This window comes from Hippocampus comes, unplaced genomic scaffold (assembly GCF_001891065.2).
Source record: "Hippocampus comes isolate QL1 unplaced genomic scaffold, H_comes_QL1_v1.1 scaffold17, whole genome shotgun sequence".
NCBI classification, from domain to species: Eukaryota; Metazoa; Chordata; class Actinopteri; order Syngnathiformes; family Syngnathidae; genus Hippocampus; species Hippocampus comes.
The window spans coordinates 3,703,555-3,723,536 of record NW_017805002.1 but is presented as its reverse complement, the minus strand read 5'-3'; the positions used below and the strand labels follow the sequence as shown (position 1 = coordinate 3,723,536).

Genomic DNA, 19,982 nt, shown 5'->3' with positions numbered 1-19,982 from the left:
TCAACAGTGTTCACCAGATAGCTCTCATCTTCCCCACCAAAAGACGCCCCTGCTGAGGGCAAGTGGTCATTCGTCTACATCAGTGTTTTTCAACCGGTGTGCCACGGCACACTGGTGTGCCGCGAGACATTGTCAGGTGTGCCGTGGGAAAATATCCAATTTTTATGCCTGTGCGGTCTTTCGCCCAGAAAATAATTATGTAGTACCCTCCCATACCGCTAGGGAGCGGCAACAGCTAGCCAATTGCCTCCTGTTACGACGAGAGACACGCGAATTTGTGACGCATGAATGCAGGACGACGGTGAAACAATAAATATGAAAGATGATAAAATACTGTTTTCTTTGTGTTCATTAGATTCCAATTCAAGCTGTTATAACGTCATTCTTCAATGTTAAAAACGGTTATAGTAACAATATAACACGTTAGTTGGTAAAATAAGTGGGGGGTCACATTTTCAGCTAGTGGTGTGCCGAGAGATTTTTTTCAATGAAAAAAAAGTTCAAAAAAGTTTGAAAAAACCTGATCTAAACAGCCCCAGGTTTCACACTGATTGAGTATAAATAAACTGAGAAATTATATTTTAATTAAATACACTGTTCAGAGTGTCATTTTATCACATTTTTGGTTAGTGGTGTGCCGCAAAATTTTTCCAATGTAAAAAACGTGCCCTGGCTCAAAAAAGGTTGAAAAACACTGGTCTACATCACCTATGATTGAGTGGTGACCAGGCCAGGGTGAAAGTCAACCGGGATAGACTCCACACATGCATGTCGGGTTCGTTGTAGACTCTAAATTGTCCATAGCTGTCTACATGAGCATGAATAGATGTTTGTGTGCCCTGCGATTGACTGATGGACAATCCAGGGTGTACCCCACCTCGCTCACCAAAAGACACTTGGTATTTGCCTCAGCTCACCCGTAAGGACAAACGTTACAGAAAATGTGTTGTATTCAAAGAAACGTTTGAATTGGGCGGGGTTGTGTTTTTTAATTTTTTTTATTAATTTTTTTACATAAGAGGATCCCATTCGCAGTGAGCCTCAAATCTGTGGATTTGCATCATCGATAGCAAGAGGCTTTGACAGCATGAGCCGCTTTTGGACGCCTCCCATGAGATCGCGGCACAATAAGCCGCTCAGGGGGAGGCGAGTTCTTCTTGAGCTGTGTCATGTTCCCTGAAATGGGCCGTCCATCATTTGTGCAATGATGGAGTTTAATTGTGAGGGAGCAGCAAGAAATGAGCCGTAAAGAAACCCGTTATTTGGGGACATGCGACCTTCACATGTACTCAGCATTGTGTGCATCAGATCATTTGTTTGTCCCTTTCATCAGACCGCAAGCTCCTTTGATCAACATTTCATGCTTTGATCTTGAAAGAAATGCTAATAGCTACAAACAACAAAGCAAAGGTTCCTTAATATGGCAAATTGTGACAAATTATTTGCATATAACATGTTGGCTCTTATCTCTTATTAATGACTATGGCCAGAAGTGATGGTTTACCTTACTGGATTTGCCTACGTCCCTCAATCCAGAAATGTCAATCAACTTTCAAGTGGCAGAAATTGTTGCACATTATCACAGTGATGACAAGAAATTAGCCAGCGCTTAAAACAGAGGATCATGAAGCAGCAACCTGAATGAGCTCTACAAAAACAAATAAAATAAAATCTTAAAAATGTATGTTACAATCCAGATAAACAAGCTAGTTACCTTCCTTACAGGCCAGCTAATAAACAAACTAACTAAAATGTTAACTAGACAACAAAAAAGTCAGATAAACTGTAAACTAACTACTTACCTAATAAACAAACTAATAACCAAGCTACTTAAAAATGGTAACTAGCTAACTAACAAGGCAATTAAGAGTGCATTCAGAAATTCACTCTGACACCTGTGCACTATGCCGAGAATGTGTGTGTTCCAAGAAGCAAAACACGCTTTATTCTCATTAATATCCAAATGCAGCCCATGTTTTTTAGTGCACTCTGAGTTTCCAAAGTACATGCTTAGCACTTATTTGCTAAGAAGGTAACTCCCTACCGAACAAACACGCTGACAAACTAGTGAACTAACAAGATAAATACCTACAAACAAGCCAAATACCTAAAATGCTAACTAGCTAGCTAAATCAAATCGTATCCCTTACGAAACAATAAGATTTATGAAGTATAGTTTATAAAGTATACTCAGCTATGAATATATCAAGTGTACTTCTTCATACTACAGTGAAACTCCTCTACAAAGAAAACATGTTTGCAGCAAGAAATTTTTCACAACAGGGGACTTTTCACTGTAGCAAATTTTATCTCAGATGGAAACACGAACACACACAAAAACAGTATATGTGTACTTTTTATTTTTATTCCAATAGTGCATAAGTATGAGCATACACTTCTTTGACACTTCATATAACCAGCGTGGAAAGAAAAAAAGGGAAAGAAATTGTGAAATTTACGATCAGCATTTACTTTCACTTACATCAATTTCTTGCATGTCTTTTATTTTGCTTCCTCCATCTTTCATTTTTATTACCTTTATCCTGTCTTCAAGCTTTTCTTTTCTTAACTCCCTGGTATGCAAAGGTCCGTTTTGTCGCCATTTTAGCAACGCAACGTTCGCGCTGCGTCTGAAACAAATACTTCCTGTACTCCTGCGCATGTGTAAACCAGTGTGGTGGTTGCTGTTGTCGTTTCCTAACGAAGCAGTAGAGGTCGCTGTGGCATGCTGAGGTTGGATTAGACTTTTGCGGAAGGCTTGTTTTCGTTGTAGTGAATCTCGTTGCAAGAGCAGAAAAAAAGATTTCATATAACGGAACAGGGGGACTTTTCGTTGTAAGGTGAGCAGAAAAGTGGGAATGGCTTCCATGCATGAAAATTTTTTCACACTAGCGGGTATTTTCGCCCATGTAGGTTTCGTTATAGAGGAGTTTCACTGTGTATTGAAACAAAGTTTTAAATGTATACTATAAGGGAGCGGCCCAGTGGTCCAGTGGTTAGTGCGTCGACCTCACAGTGCAGAGGTCATGTGTTCCATCCCTTCCTGTGTGGAGTTTGCATGTTCTCCCCATGCCTGCCTGGGTTTTCTCTGGGTACTCCGGTTTCCTCCCACATTCCAAAAACATGCATGGCAGGATAATGGAACACTCTAAATTGTCCCCAAGTGTGAGTGTGAGCGTAGATGGTTGTTCGTCTCTGTGTGCCCTGCGATTGGCTGGCAGCCGGTTCAGGGTGTCCCCCACCTACTGCCCGAAGACAGCTGGGATAGGCTCCAGCACCCCCCCGCGACCCTTGTCAGGATAAATTGGATCGGAAAATGGATGTATGGATGTATGGATGGAGACTATATGTTTGAATGCAGTACAAGCCAAGTATCCTTAAGCATACTTCTGTGAAGTTCAGAAAATATACAATTTAAAAAGTGCACTATACTGCCTCCAATTTAGTATTAAAAAAAGTTGACTCAAAGTATACTTGAATAAACTACTTTTTGCTAAGGGATAGGCTCCAGTGGTAATGCTTTCGGCCATCTTTGTGTTACAGTCGCCACTCTTCTGTCTGAGCGTTTTCACACTCTTTTGTCCTCGTCTGTGAGAATCATTTGCTGGTCTGTGTCTAGCCATGGCCAGCGTCATGCCACATGGTCACCGCGGCGCCGCTATAAATAACCTGGTCTCGCGGCATTGAGGGCTGAGAGCGAGAGGGAGAGCAATCTGCTGTCTCCCCAAGTAAGTGCTCTCGGGCTGAGGCGCGGACAAGACCAAGCGCACAAAAATTTGTGAGGGTCATTTTCTTTTCGGACTAATGTTGAACCAGTCAAAATACGATGGAGAGAAGTCCAAATAAAATGGTGCATCCAAGAGACTGACTTATTCGATCCACTTTCTTCCCCCCTTTTTCACTTTTCAGTTTCATACTTTTTCCTGCGACTCACTCATTATCTTTCTTCCATATTCCTCACTCACTCACTCTTTCTTCTTCCTAAGTCATTTACTTCTGCTCTTTATTCCTCACTCACTCACTCACTCACTCACTCACTCACTCACTCACTCACTCACTCACTCACTCAATCATCCTGTGACTCTCTTGAAATTCCCTTGCTTCCTTTCCAAAGTAAAAAACTGTCCTTCCCTTTCCTTCCTTCCTTCCTTGCTTCCTTCCTCCTTTGCCTACTCAGTCCTTCTTTCCCTCCTTCCTTCTTTCTTTCCTTCCTTCTGAAGTCATTTTTTCCTCATGTCCATCCTACCACCATCATTCATTCCATTTTCCTTCCTTCTTTCATGATTCCTGCCTCACTCCCTTTATTATCTGTGAGTGTGCGCATCTGATATTTTGTTCAATGTACCAAGTTACACATTGTGCCTTTTCTCAAAGTGTAAGAATAATTTAACGTAACCTACTTCATAAGTACAAAATAATGATACAAATGCATTTTGATCAAACTTTGATAATCACTGGGGATATAGAACAAGTCTGATTAACATGCCTCATCAATTGCTTTTGTAATACCTTTTTTAAATTGTAAAAATTACTTAGCTGCCACCTTGCATAATGGTGGCCCCTTTCAAGAGACTGATTGTGATGCTGCAGTTTGGGCCTGTGCATTGAATGCACTGTGTAAGACTGAGCATATTGCATACACGCACTTCATTAGCCGCATTCATTTTCCCTGTAAAGTCCAACTGTGGACACTTTGGCATCTCCACCTGTATCCTGGTGAGCATTCCTTGAACTCGTCTGTCATGTTGTTTGACTTCCTGTTTTCTTCTCTCCTTTCAGGTGACAATAACCCCAAGGAGAGCAGCCCGTTTATCAACAGCAGCGACGCGGCGGCGGAGAAGAGCCAGCAGTATGATGGCAAGAACATGGCCCTGTTTGAGGTACCCGCACAAAGCTCCGCATACCCGCGTGGCAGCGCAAAGGATCCTTCTCACGTTTTGAACAGCGGCCCTGGTTGATCGATGTCGGTAACAACACCACGAAGGCCGCGTGGGAGCGTCGGGTTAATGCAAGCTAATCTCTCACGAGTGCAGGGATCAACGTGTAAAGGAGGCAATTTGTTACAAACCTCTGCACAAATATCCTGAAATGGTCCCTGCCATATGACATTTTGGATAGAAGAAAGGCAGTGTTTAATACAGATGGCGACTATTGAGGGTTCGAGGCAAAATTAGGTTTGGGCATAATATTACCAACATCCAGAAAACCCCTACTATTTGCAAGCTCACGTGGTGCATATATTAACATATATGACATTGATTATTTTTATTAATGTGTACGATATTTAATGCAAATGCCCTTTGAATAAATATACTTTAACCTCAAGGCTGCGTTCAATGATGATTGTGTTGGTTTGTGCATGTATAGGAGGAAATGGACACCAGTCCGATGGTGTCGTCTCTGCTCAGTAGCCTGGCCAACTATTCCAACCTGCCGCAAGGGAGCAAGGAGCATGAGGAGGCAGAGAACAATGAAGCTGAGTCATCCCGCAAGAAACCAGTCAAGGTATCGCAAGTTTCGCTTTGTTTGACAAGGTTGTGTTTAATGGTACTTGGAAGTAGAGATGAAACAGTATGAAAACGAGGATCGCCAAAATCATTATTATTGTCTATAATGTCTGAAAACAAAAATCCCAGATCCACTATGTGAAAACATTACATTTTTTTATATGTACTTTGTGACAGATGAAATCATCTACAATTACAAGTGAACCACTCGTACACATTAACTGCCCAATTCTGAGAGATACCTTTTCAGACAAAGAACAAGCAAATTACTGTATATTGCCTTGATTTCAGATATTGAATCTTGATCAGCTTTTCCAGTGAATGCTTTTCAAGAAACTCTGCTGAGCGACCGAGTGATAAGAACAAAAAAAATCTCCTAGTTTAGAAGCCATCAATCACTTTCAAATGGCATTCTAAATCCCCGGTTTGTTTTCCCGTGTCGCATCTTAAATGTCACTCACTAATGAGTCGCCATCACATTATCCAGCACGATTTCTGTCAGGAAGGAGTTTGCTTCTCAGGGACTTGTTCGCCGGATGCATTTTTAGCCACGGTGGCAAAGCAAGATAACAAGGCGCATAACGAAGAGCTTGGATCATCGGAGGCGGAACTTGGTTTGGACTTGCTTCCTGCTTTCTGCAATGTTGACAGCTTGACAGTTTTTCCGCCGCCTTTGACCCGTGGTGTCTGCCCAGGTGCTTCATCAGCGTCCCCTACAATGTTTTCCTTCCTTGTCACATGTCAATTCCTACGGGCCGCACTTTCACTCCACCGGCATCGTCCTCACCTTGAACCCAATGGCAACTTTAGACGTTTCTGTCTGGTACACCAGACACTTCCTTTAGTGGAAATCCTGATGAGTTGTGTCGATAAGCCAGCGTGTCCTCCTGTGTTTTTACCTGATGCCACTGATAAGCTTGCCTGCAATTTATTGCCGACCATTCCAATGTGTATACCACTAGTCTTTAAAAGTCAGCTCGGATAGACTTCGCCTCACCTGCGACCCTAATGAGGTCAAGCACTATTAAAAATGCATGGATGGATCCTATTCTATATGTGCCCTGCGATGGACTGGCGCCCATCCCAAGGTGTACACACTCCACCTTGAGGGTCATCTGGGATTGTCTCCAGCTCACCCACAACCCTAATATTTATAAGCCGTATAGAAAATAGAAAATTATGCGACAAACATGATAATAGTTCAACACCATCAAGGGCTTTGAAATGGAGCCCTGCGTAACTCCTTCGACACACTTAAGAATCCTATAGGACAGACCTGGGCAAAGTATGCCCCTGGGATCATAACAGTCCAGCCCACAATTTCTGAACGGCCCTCAAAGTGACCATGAACTCAAAAGTAAACATGAAAACAGTATTTTATTTTAAGTGCATACGTGTGGACGCGAGTACAAGCGGGCTAGCAAGCAAAAGCTACACGTTGTGCCAGCAGAGTTTTTGCTATATTTAGCAATTTTTTCAAACCCCTTCACAACTATTTTTTCCAAAAAAGCGACTTGCAAAAATGACAACAGTGGTCAGAAATGTTTGTAATATTTTTATTTTCTGCATAGTGGAGGAAAGACAGTCAAGAACATTTGGCCTAATGCTACTGTATGCAAATGTACAATTTCATATTCTGTATGTAATGGGTTTGTTATCACTGTATCATTGTACATCACTATCAACAATATTATAGTCTCTACTTACCTTTATATTTGGGAGTCCTGACTAGGAATGGCTAATATTAATTGGTGGTTGGTGCACAAAGTTGAAGTGATAATTTTTAAAGTTTAAAGGTGTAATTTTATTGACCACTTACAATTTTGTTGAAAATATCTATTTCCTAATTATAAGAATACATACCATATGCATACACAATTTATTGAAACAAGACAATATTCTTTTTTTTTTTTAAACACATTAAAAATTGTATATAGATGAAGTTGAGGTTAGCATGTTGGGTTTGGCCCTTGGCAAGCATTCGGGTTTCTCATTTGGCTCCTTTGCAAAATGAATTGCCCACCCATCTATAGTAACATGCATGTTAGGTCCATTGGAGACTCTAAATTGTGAATGGGATTTTTTTTGTCTATGCTCTATGTGCCTTACGATTGACTGGCAACCAGTCTCGGTGTACGCCACCTCTCTGAGCAGAAGTCAGCCAATATCATCTCTAGCTCACCAGTGACCCTAATAAGGACAGGCTTGATAAAAAAAGATTATTTCATATTTTTCTTTCTGTGCCCTGCAATTGACTGGCGACAAGTCCAGAGTGTATCCTGTCACCTGTAAGTAAAAGTCAGCTGAAATGATCTGCAGTTCAACTGTGACCCTCAACAGGATAAGCGCCTTCGAAAATAAATGGGCGAACTGTGCCTCATTCAATCTAAACCAATGGAATTCAGTTTAGTAAAAGGCAACATGAAGACACCGTTGGACAAATTGAATTGCTGTTTTCAATTCCGCAGAAAGCCAGATGCAATGCCCTAGGTAGTGAGAAAAGTATTCACTCAGACGACGTTGTGTTTAAGGAACACTGTACAAAGTACAGTATTATTCACAGTGGATTCATTCAGTATATTTGAGTGAATCCGCCATTTAAATCAATTATTCGTGTAAATATGATGCGTATAGCCCTCAGGCCATCTACAGCCACTACATTCTTTAATATGATCCACGGGGCATTTTCATTATCAAGGATCGTGTCATAGTTGTTTCCTACAAAAAAAAAAAAAAGATTATTAGAATTGATATCATTAATATGCATACATTGTTTTACAAGTACATAATATTAATATAAATAAATAATTGGTTAGTCAATTCAAAATTATCTATCCATCTCTCTCTCTCTCTCTCTCTCTCTCTCTCTCTCTCTCTCTCTCTATATATATATATATATATATATATATATATACATTTTGCCGGTTCGTCATTCGTCATCAGTCAGCGGCCTGGGCCCCCATCCGTCATTGTCGGTCCGTGATTTTTTTTCAGGACAAACAAAACTGGAATCACCAGTCGGTCAATCCATCATGTTATTTTCAAGGAGCTTCCATCATTGCTTCTGTCAGTAAATTACACCGATCCGTCTGTCCGTCAATCATCCAATCTGCCACTTTCCATCCATAGTCCTTTATTGTATTATTAAATAATCTGTTTTGCATACACATTTGAACCATGATTATTTTTACTTCAAATTCTAAATTGCCAGGCATCTGTCCGTTATAAAAATGAAATGTGATGATTGCAAAGGTTTGCCCACCCATGGTGTGAATACTGCTGGAAGAAGCTGAGGTCCATTAAGCTGAGGTGCAGATCTAATCTTCATCCTTTCACCCCAACCCTGCCAATACATTAATTAGAATGTATGCTTTTGCGGCTCGGCCAATCAGGGGCCCATTCAACCAACAATCTCTCCATCACCATGAGAGGCTTTTCATTAAGATGGTCTGTTGCGGTTTCTCTCTCTCTCTCTCTCTCTCTCTCTCTCTCTCTCTCTCTCTCGCTTTCCACCACCGATCACCTCCCCTCTCCATTTCTTGCTCAGCAATCCACTCTCCATTTCCCTCATCATCGACTACCCTTGGGGATGGGGGGGCCAAGCCAGGAGGGGAGAAGGAGATGGCTTTTCTTTGTGTTGCAGTGCAAGATTAGCAGATTGCTTGTCGTGCGACATGAATTAGATGTTGAGAGGTCGGGCAAGTTCACGCGCAAACTGCCCTGTGATCTGGTGCATTTCTGTACGTTTTGGACAAGCAATGCAATAAAACAATCCAAATTTGACCAATTAATTTAAATTCAGTGGATTAAAAAAACGTTTCCCTTTTTACCTCTTTTTATATGCAGCTGGAACCGCTTTACAGTTGGTTGGGAAATTAAAACACATGAACTCAGAACTAAAACTGCTTTTGAAAACAGAAGTGAAAAAGGAGTATATCCACTGAATTCATTCGGCTCTAATGGTTAACAAATGTAACTCATCCAAAAATGTTTACAATATACTGTCCAACCAGTCATCCATTTTCCGATCCGCTTTATCCTCACAAGGGTTGCGGGGGGGTGCTTCAGCCTATCCCAGCTGTCTTTGGGCAGTAGGCGGGGGACACCCCGAACCGGTTGCTAGCCAATCGCAGGGCACATATTGACAAACAACCATCTGCGCTCACACTCACACCACAATTTTAGAATGTTCCATGAACCTGCCATGCATGTTTTTAGAATGGGAGGAAACCAGAGTACCCGGAGAAAACCCACACAGGCATGGAGAGAACATGCAAACTCCACACAGGAAGGCCGGAGCCGCAATCGAACCCTACACCTCTGCACTGTGAGGCCCACGCACTAAGCTGTCTACCACTGGGCCGCCCCTCCAGCTACATTGTCTTTGATATATTTTTATTTTGCTTTCCATACACCTTTCGTAATTAATCAAATATATTAGACCACGGGCGGCCCGGTAGTCCAGTGGTTAGCACGTCGACTTCACAGTGCAGAGGTACCGGGTTCAATTCCAGCTCCGGCCTCCCTGTGTGGAGTTTGCATGTTCTCCCCGGGCCTGCGTGGGTTTTCTCCGGGTACTCCGGTTTCCTCCCACATTCCAAAAACATGCATGGTAGGCTGATTGAACACTCTAAGTTGTCCCTAGGTGTGAATGTGAGCGTGGTTGGTCGTTCGTCTCTGTGTGCCCTGCGATTGGCTGGCGACCGATTCAGGGTGTCCCCCGCCTGCTGCCCGAAGACAGCTGGGATAGGCTCCAACACCCCCCGCGACCCTAGTGAGGATCAAGCGGTTCGGAAGATGAATGAATGAATGAATATTAGACCACTGCATACGCTATGTTCGGCATGCACCTGTGGATTCATATTTTCACAAATTTTTTTGTCTCCACATTTTTTTCAATATTTTTTTAACATGGGGGTGGGGGACTCCTTGTCCCCCATTTCCCTCCATTTTCCCCCTGTCTTTTGTCTGGTCCGGTCCCCATTCCCCACAAATATCGGGGGTGCACTGTATTGCCCCATGTATAAAATATACAATCTCAAAATTAACTTATTTGATGTCATTGTAGGCTCTCTAGCTGTACCTAATGATGTGTCCAGTGAGCGTGCGCTAGCAGTATAAAAATTCGCTCACACATTGGTTCAATAATCTTCTAGTTCAGAGCTTGGACGTCATTCTATAAATTCCAACTCATCTTTTTTCAGCCTCCGTGTTCTTCCACATTAACGCCGTTTCCCTTCACTGTGTTTTATTGTCGTGCACTAATCCCCCCCACCCCTGCATACACACACAAGCGTGCACACACATCCACTGCTGCTCCACCTACTCATTAGTCCAGTGCATCAGATCAGTATTCCCATCATCAGCCTTTCATGAGCATCTATCTTGATTAATGTCAGTTTCTGTTTTGCGCAGTGTCCGAGTGTAGTTGGCTGTTAAACTGACATTTCACAGCACGCCGATTGTCCTCTCAACAGCCTCATTGGATTATTTTTCCATACATGGTGGGCCTCTAGCGAAATATCTGTTATCAGCCTTGATTAATATGTTGATTTTTTATGAAAGGGGGTCCTCGGTTTACGACAGTACTGACATCCCACACATATTAACATATTTTCGCAATTCACAAATTCACCGATATGCTTTTTTTTCCCTGTGGAACTATCCCCAGCTATTTGCTGAAAACCTCACCTTTAAGTGTTTTTTTGTGCACCAAAGCCCTGTCTAAATAAGAAGTGGTGGCAGAGGCATATGTTGACGCGATACAGCTTGACTGAGAGGTACACGTTGTATGTCAGGGAGGAGTTAAGTATAGCCTGGTTTGGGACAGCTGTGTCTTGTCCGGTGGAAACCAAGACAACGAAAGTATTTATAAAAAGTGATGAGATTTATTTAAGAAAGAAAAAGAAAAGAAACAAACATGGAGTGCCACCGTTCACAGATCTGTCAAGGGAGCCTTTTCCCCCTCCGCATCTTGTGCTCTCATTTTATCTTGTTGGGAGGTGGTGAAGGTCAGCGCAATCAGCATTTTGAGCAGCTACACAGAGTACAGACTAGTGCATGTGCAGGCAACTTTGCTTATCCGCAAAATAACTGGTCAGCATTCAATAGTACAAACAGTTACTTCCATTTAGCGTTGTTATATGTCAAATTCCCATTACAGCTGAACAATATTTTGAGGTTTAGTTTGCATAGCAGCATATAAATTTGGTACAGGAAGGCACGCTCAGTTACAGCTGTACTTCCTGTTTTTCATTTTGTTGTTTAATATATGGCCCAGAAGTATTTTCACATACAATGCATTCATCTACCGTCGACCATGTGACAAACCTTGTTCCCAGGAATAAAGTAGTTCCCTCTTCAAGAACGGCACGGGTTATTCGGCTTTTTGCCAAGCTCTTATGTCACCAAACTAACAAAAAAAAATGTGTTTCAGTCATCATGAAACATTCAGTGAGCTGAGCCTTTGAACATGGATTTTGAATCTTTTAAATAATAAATTGTGCATATGCCCTGCTCCACATTTTGCAAATCTTCTCCTTTGGCCTTCATGTTCACCTTACGCATCGGAGAAATAACGTGTAGTTCTCAACTCGCGAGCATTAAATACAGTTTAAGGCGCTCGTACGCACGACTCAAACTGCACATTTTTCCGGCATATTCGCAAATTCACCTATTCCTGATTTTTTATTTTTTTGATTTTTTAGAATCTATCCTCCGTTTTTGTTGAAAAACTCACCTATTTGAGGTGAGGTGAAGAGCTGCCTTTCATCAAGATATACCCTTCTCTGATAGAAATGTAGTGATTTTGAAGCCGTGTTGGGTGGGGATGTTGGGGGGAGGGGGGCGTGTTTGGGGGGGCTCAATTATTTGCAGATTTTTGCTGTTTGCAGAAGGGCTCAGTCGCTATCCCCCTGCTTATACTGTCCAAAACATATTAATTTCTGTTTCAGTGTGTACAATGATTGCCCCTGAAAAGTTGAGTTTGGTCAATCATGTAACAGCAGTTTTATCAGACTCCCATGCAGGACTTTTGCGTTAGCTTCGTCCTGGAAAGCCGACCAAATATTATGTTGGTTGGCTTGTTTCAGTACGTTTGAGTTTGGTTGGCCTCTTCTCTTGCCATATCTTTAATAATTCAGCACACCTGAGCAGGAACAGATTCACTCTCTCGACTCTTGTTTGTCCAGCCAAGCGTGGCGACGGTGTTACAAGCTCGCCCTCAGCCCCCATCCCCGCCTCTCTTCCATTTAATACCTTCGTCATTTAATTACATCCTCTACCCTCACTCAAATTGGAAATCCAACGAGAATGTGCCGCAGAGGTGTTACTTCCCCATATCCATGCGATCCAAGCAGTGGCCTCCAGTAGGTTCCTGGTCAGAACAATCCCATCAGAAGTCATTAATGTGATGGCACTCATTTCATCATGACTTTCTGGAGCATCTACTCATCTATTGCTCGCGGATGTAAATAGTCGCCCATTTTCGGCCTCTTTTTCCTCATTACCTCGTTGCGCACCAAGGATACGGAGTTCACCACGATCTCTATTTATTGGACCAAAGTTGTCAACAGTGCTGATTTCTGCAGTTTTGTAGATGTCCACAGGCAAATAGGAAGCAATACTGTTTGCCTGCAAGGTGTGACAAAAATAAAACATTGTGAGACACGTATGCTTACGAGAGATGGTAAACAGATGGAAAGTAGTTTTTGAAAAAAGTGACAATGATATATACGACAGCCATGCCACAAAGAGGGAAGAGGACATGATCGGAGGCAGCACACAGGCACAACCAAAGCCAGGGTGGAAAACCAGAACCATTAATTTTTGAAATTTAACACCCAAGACTGACCAGTGAAATCACACCATACTTAAAAGTAGTTCAACATTGAAATGACACTTAGAGTTCGTGTTTTGAATGTGACTCTATTTACTTGAAAGTGCAGTTTGGTGAGAGGCTTGTGGCGAGAGACAGAGCGTGAGGAAGTAGAATTTATTGCTGTGGCAAATTTCCAAAAGGGTGCGCATCTAACCCACCTGAGCCATCCATTTGGTGCCCTGCTGGCCTACCTGTGGCTGTGCAGCAGCCTGCCCTCCCAATGCTCACGGTGGCCAGCTCCCACGGGAAATCATTGCTGCTGCTGACTCCCGGCCCGCTTACCAAACCTATTTTGTGTGTGTGTGTGTGTGTGTGCGTGTGTGTGTGTGTGTGTGTGTGTGTGTGTGTGTGTGTGTGTGTGTGTGTGTGTGTGTGTGTGTGTGAGAGAGAACAGGACTGCAGTCCGCAAATGAAACACCAATTGAAAGAAAATAGAAAAGCAGCACTTTTGATAAGGGTGTGAGTGCGTGTCCCTCCCTCCCACCAAGCTCACTGATTGAATGCATACACAAGTGTTCAATTTGTCTGCAGCTACTTCACCATATAGAGTCTTTTCAATCATGTACTCATTCGCCAACTCTGTGGATGTCGAACCAGGTTCCTGCTATCAGACTTTACGTCTATGATAGTCCTCTCTGTTAACCGTATTCACACATCTTTTGCTTCATCTTTTTATCAAAATAGCCCGCCTATCGTGGTACCCTAATGATTATTTTTTGCTCAAATGTGATTAATCTGCTACTTAATTAGGCGTGGTATGCACATCCTGATTTTTAACATCTTAACTGAGACCCCAGACAGGATGAAGAGAGAATCTGCAAGGGTCTGCTTACACATGGTTCACTCTTCACAAATTACAACATTCACATTTTTCTAATCTATTTTCAGCAATTCACTGGAAAAATCTACTTCCTGTTTTTGTGCCCTTTCTGAAACCCCCTAAAATACCATAAGATGATGTCATACCCACAGGTGACTGGAAAGTAGTCATTTGTGCACAGGAGGTACAAAGTATGTTGAAGTGAATGAACTTGACTTAGAGCTAAGTTTAGCCAAGGTTAGTCAAAGTTAGATGTACAGATGAGCGATATGACAATATGTATCGTGACAACGATACAAATGAGTTTAGGGTGTCTTTTTTTTAATTATCGTGTCTATCGCCATTTGTTGTCTGCAACAACCCGCACAGTATAAAATTGTCAGAAATAATTGATTAGATGAAGAGATGTTTTCACTGTGCAATCTTATGACACATAGTTGCCACCAGGTGGCAGACTGAACAAATCAATGAGTAAGTGAGTCACATAAAGTCTTGCTCCGTTACAGACCAACAGTGCACAATTAAATCAAAGAGTCAATGAAAATTAATAAATAATGACGTAGGTGAATGCAAACGATGAATACTCCCGCTTTGGTAAAGAATAAGCTAACAACAAAAAAAAACACGGAATCATTTTTAACCTTAAGGCACTTTAACCTTAAGGCACGCTGGGTATGGTTTCAAACTACATTCAGCCCTCACCGTGTTGTGAAGCTTCAAATTTGCTTCATGAACTGGTTCTATTTTTTTCACTCCTCGAGATGTTACTCTTGGGCCGAATTGGGCCGAAAGTACACACACCATTTCTTAAAACCTTATATTCAAACAAAGAGTGCCATCTAAAGGAGTCAAAAATATAACTGGTTCATGAAGCAAATTTGAAACTTCACTTTCAAATTTTCAATTATTAATATCGGTAATTCAAAACATTTTGGAAGGCATCGCTTTTTTTTTTTGTTTGTTTTTCGCTAATCACAGCAGGACTGTTCGCATCCCACCGGGAAAGAAAGAATACTGTTAACTGCTAGCACATTGCAGTTACAACCTTTCCTTGTTATTTTCACTCTCGAGGATGACTTGAGACAAATTATACAAACATTCAACACAATCACTTGTGTTGTGTTTTGTGTCAGGGTACAGAACAAACGTCAGGTCACATTCACATTACAGAGGATGTGGATCAACCAAAATCCATGTAAGGATGTGACATTGGAAATATTGAACAAATTAGAGATATTCCATAATCAGGTCTTTGCTGACTTTGATTGGAAGTAGAGGAACATTTTTTGCCCTTTGTACCTTGCTTTAGAAAAGTGATACCTGATTGTTTTTTGTCTACAATGAGCTCTCCTGTGCATGAACCTTCATAAATATCAATTTTCTTCATCTTTTAGAGCACATAAAAAGTCATGTGCAGTGATTACTCAGTGTTTTCTATTCTATCTTGACATGCTGACTTAACTTTGTTTCCTTTTCGAAAAGCCTAACAATAGATACACTTCCTCGCCTGCTGCCAGTGTCACAGCCTTTTTTCTTTTTTTTATCCCAGATCCGCTTTAATTTGAATAAAGCATCTAAATATAGCGCATTCATCCACTTTGATATTTCAGGATAAGATCACAATTACTAAGAAAGAAAAAAAAAACAATCGAACCCGACCTCTTCATGAGCTGCATTGTGCAGCTGCGACAGATTTGTTTTTATGTAGTGCGATACAAGCCAACATCTGACGGCTGATGTGTAAGAGCCCATATCTTAACCCCACCCTCCTCCACAAGGACCCGTCAATTGAAAAATATGAGTGGTTGATTACAGTGTGGCAGTGAGGATGAGCAGCTTGGAATGAAATGAAAATGGAGGACAGAGATCATTCTGTTTCAACAATGTCAAGCACGGTATACTCGGGCGCACTGCGCCCGGAACGCCCTGATTTTGATGCATTTGAGGGATGCAGCTAGGATTGGCCAGGAAAAAACTAATTCCATCCAATGTTCCCTCTGTGCACTGCTTTCACACTCTCAGTGCCCACGGAGATGCTGGTGTGCACCACGCATGCACATTACATTTCTACACTCATTCCTTCTTTTCTAGCCCAGTTGAATCTACGAAGAGGACACCACAGCATTCCAACTTACCTTACAGTTTTATGAGTGTGACCAAAGGTCTACACTCAGTTGTTCTACTCCATTGACACACATGCACACACATTCACCACATATCTGTATTCCAATCTATTCAATTATATGTTCTGATTTGATATAGGTTTGAATGTTTTTGTAACATACCTAAATCATGTACCTTGTTAAGATCTCGGTTTGGGACAGGTGTGAAACTCGTTTGGTGGTCACTGTGTGCATGTCTGATATTTGCTCACTGTGGTCCAAAGAATGCTCAGGGAATTTGTGTGAACTCTCGGACGCCAGGAAAATTAGAGGAAACATTTTGCATGCCACAGTGGCGCACAAAAGCCCCATTACATTCTACCTGTGCAAGGTTGAGCAAAATACCAGAATTTTAGAAGCTAAAATGGTAACATTATCAAGTCAGAAAAATATGAAAATAAATTAAAAATCTTGAATCACTTATTTATTTTATTCCTAGGCGAGCATCTGCCATATATTTTCTCTCTTTTGTATATTTGACTTCTTCTGACCCCAGCATCGATTGTGTCCCCCGGCAGGCCCCCCAGCTCGGCACGCTGATGGGCGTCTACCTGCCCTGCATCCAGAACATCTTTGGCGTCATCCTTTTTCTCAGGATGACCTGGCTCGTTGGCATCGGTGGAATCATCGGTACCTTCATAATCGTCTTCATGTGCTGCACCACCGTAAGTATTTCCTGTCTGTCTTTTGAGCAGAGAAGCAGGGTGCAACTCTAAACTGGTCACCGGCCAATTGCTGGGCACAAACAACAGTTCACACTCACATTCACACCTGCGGACAATTTAGACTATGGATGGGCAACTTAAACACAGGAGGGTAACTGAGGGACCGCATAGGACTATGTGATTCCTGATCAGTTTTATGACAATAACATTTTAAATATGGACAAAATATGTGCAAATTGTGTGCACTTAATATCATTAATTTTTCTGAATACATTTTTCAATGCATTTTCAAAGATCTACTATTCTAAGCCAACAATTAAGGTTTTCAAGCAAAAAAAACAAAAAAAACCCAAAAAAACAAAAGGCTCTCAAATTGACTCAAAACCGCTGGGCAAGAAACCAACATTATGTGCAAGAACTCATTTTGTGCATTTTTTTTCACAAAAATCAACTAACTCAATTCGAATATAATTGAGGTAATATGTTTGTCCTGCATATCATTCCAAATCCACAAGAAAGGATTAGGCCTAATCACTTTTTAATTCGGGCATTATAAGACCCAGTCAGTGCAACTATGACATGTGTGCCATCTAGTGGTGCCTGGTGATATTACATCTTAAAACTACAGTTGACCCCTGCATTTTATTTGCGGTGGTACCCGTGGATTAGCATATTTACAGATTTGTTCTTTTCTTTTTGTCAATATTTTTTCATAGATTGGATTTTTCGTGGTCCCCCCTGCCTATTTCCCCCATTTTTCATGGAAAATTATTGTTACATATATGATGAATTTTATGAACATTTTTTTGGAAGATTTTTTTGGGGGGAGTTGTCAGAAAAAAATTCCCCCCCCCCCATTTTTCCCCATGCTACCAGTTGCCCATCCCTGACATAGAGTCTTCAAATGCATTGGATTGTGTGAGGAAAGCGAAGAAAAGCCACACAACCAAATTTAAGATTCCAACCTGAGACTCTTTGACTGTGATATGGATGCACTAACCACTAGTTCACTGTGCTACCCTTGTTGAAACACGTCAACCGAATTCCAAATCGTTCCTTCTTCGGGGTTGCTTTAGCGTGTCTTCTCTTCGTTTTCACTGAGCATTTTGTCAGGACTGTATGTTGGCGTGCGTGTGTGCAAATGTGTGTCGTTCTGTGCGTGTATGTGCGTGTGTTAGTATGTGAGCAGCCTAGATTCTCCTCCAGCACCGGGTGTATTTATAGAACAACCCCCTCAAATCCCCACCATGGCAAACTAGCCTACACACACACACACACACACACACACACACACACACACACACACACACACACACACACATGCACAGCATCAATATGTTTCCCGCAATCGTGACGTTCTTCTCCCTGCTTTTCTATTTGTACTTGGGCACGTTTTGCATGCCACTCGTATTTGCTACCCATCCATCCCAGTTTATATTGATCTTGTAAGCGTGATGAAAACAGTGTGCACAAAGAGGAAAAACAAGCTCCGAGCTGGCTCGCACTGGCAGCAACACAAACACGCTCAAATTTCCTCTCCATCTCTCATTCTCTGTCTCTATCTCTCTCTCTCGCACACGTGCACGCACACACACACACACACACACACACACACACACACACACACACACACAGGGAGAGGCGTGTTTCTTATCAGTCGCACTGCTGAGATCATTGCAGAGGCCCCCGGGTGATAAGCCTGAGCATGAACGGTGTGTGTGTGGACCCCCGCCCACCACCTCTCTTTCCTCCTGTGCTCCTTACATAACACATCACCACAGCGACCCCACTCCTTCCCCCCGTCACAAAAGTGAAAATCCACAGGACATGAAGAGGCAAAGCGTGCGGTACGCCTCAACTTGGCATCATTGAGAGCAATACCCCCACTTTTGATTGACAGGGTGACAGAATGGAAATTTCAGTTTTCTTTTTTTTTCTTTTTTTTTTTAACCCATTTCAGGGACAGTAGTTACTAGAGTGGACAGTGAAAGGGTTATTTTCATACAATCACGTTACAATTAAGAGAAGTTGGTTCAAAATCCCAAGGAAACAATCGTAAATTGCAATAACAATGTAGGTTGAGAGAATGTTGGCATGCCATCGTAAGACTTTTTATTCTTGTAAATTTCTTGCTTTTTTTGTCCTAAAGTAAGACTTTTTTCACATAACACATAACATTATACTCTGGATATTTTTAACTGCATTTTCATAATGTTCAGACTTTATGTGCAGTAAATTACTTTTTTTTCCCTTGTAACATGCAACTTTATTCTTGAAATATTGGTTCTCTCATCTCATAATACCCCTGCATATTAGTAGTTCAACATTCACCTATTCGCTTCACAACCGCTGCAGCTGTAACAAAGCACTTTCCAGAATATTTAAAATACTACCTCCAAGAAATCTGAATATTGACCCGTATGTACTGTAGCTCCCTCACGAATGTCGCATTAAGCACGAAACGAAGTCCATGAAAATACAGGGTTTATTCCTTGGCATAAATACAAATGGCATTACAAAACAATAAATGAAAGACAAAAGTTCTGAACACAAGTGCTTCAACAAAAAGGCACACAAAACTCGTGGGCTCACATCCACAAGGGGCTAAGAAGTCTTGCTTGTCTCCTTCGTCCTTCGTTGAGTCAGTAGTTAACTATGCTTTTGGTATCATCTTCGTTTCATAATGGCTGTGCAGAGCTCCCAAAGTTGTTGTCTGTGAGTGTGTGTTGGCGGATGCACATGCCAATTAGTGCCAAGCAGAACCATTTTAGGTTACAATTGTTTCTCTCTCATAATCACCACGAGATGTCAGAGGAAGACTAACAGAGAAACAACTCAATGGGCACTATGAAGAGACTGTTAACACCATATATAAGGCGCATCGGATTACAGGACTCACTGTCACCTATAAGCATTAAATTTTCCCTAAAGCTGACAGTACATTACAAA

The 19,982-nt window shown here is 41.8% G+C and overlaps 1 protein-coding gene across 4 annotated transcripts in view; it reads left to right on the top strand.

Moving 5' to 3' along the window:
• slc12a5a (solute carrier family 12 member 5a) overlaps positions 1–19,982 on the top strand; it is a 176,158-nt gene that overhangs the window by 123,457 nt on the left and 32,719 nt on the right. For all 4 annotated transcript variants that reach the window (XM_019857676.1, XM_019857667.1, XM_019857685.1 and 1 more), the window contains exons 2-4: positions 4,780–4,880; positions 5,368–5,505; positions 16,887–17,033. In XM_019857676.1, coding sequence (XP_019713235.1) covers positions 4,780–4,880; positions 5,368–5,505; positions 16,887–17,033 — 386 coding nt within the window. The remainder of the gene's footprint in view (positions 1–4,779; positions 4,881–5,367; positions 5,506–16,886; positions 17,034–19,982) is intronic.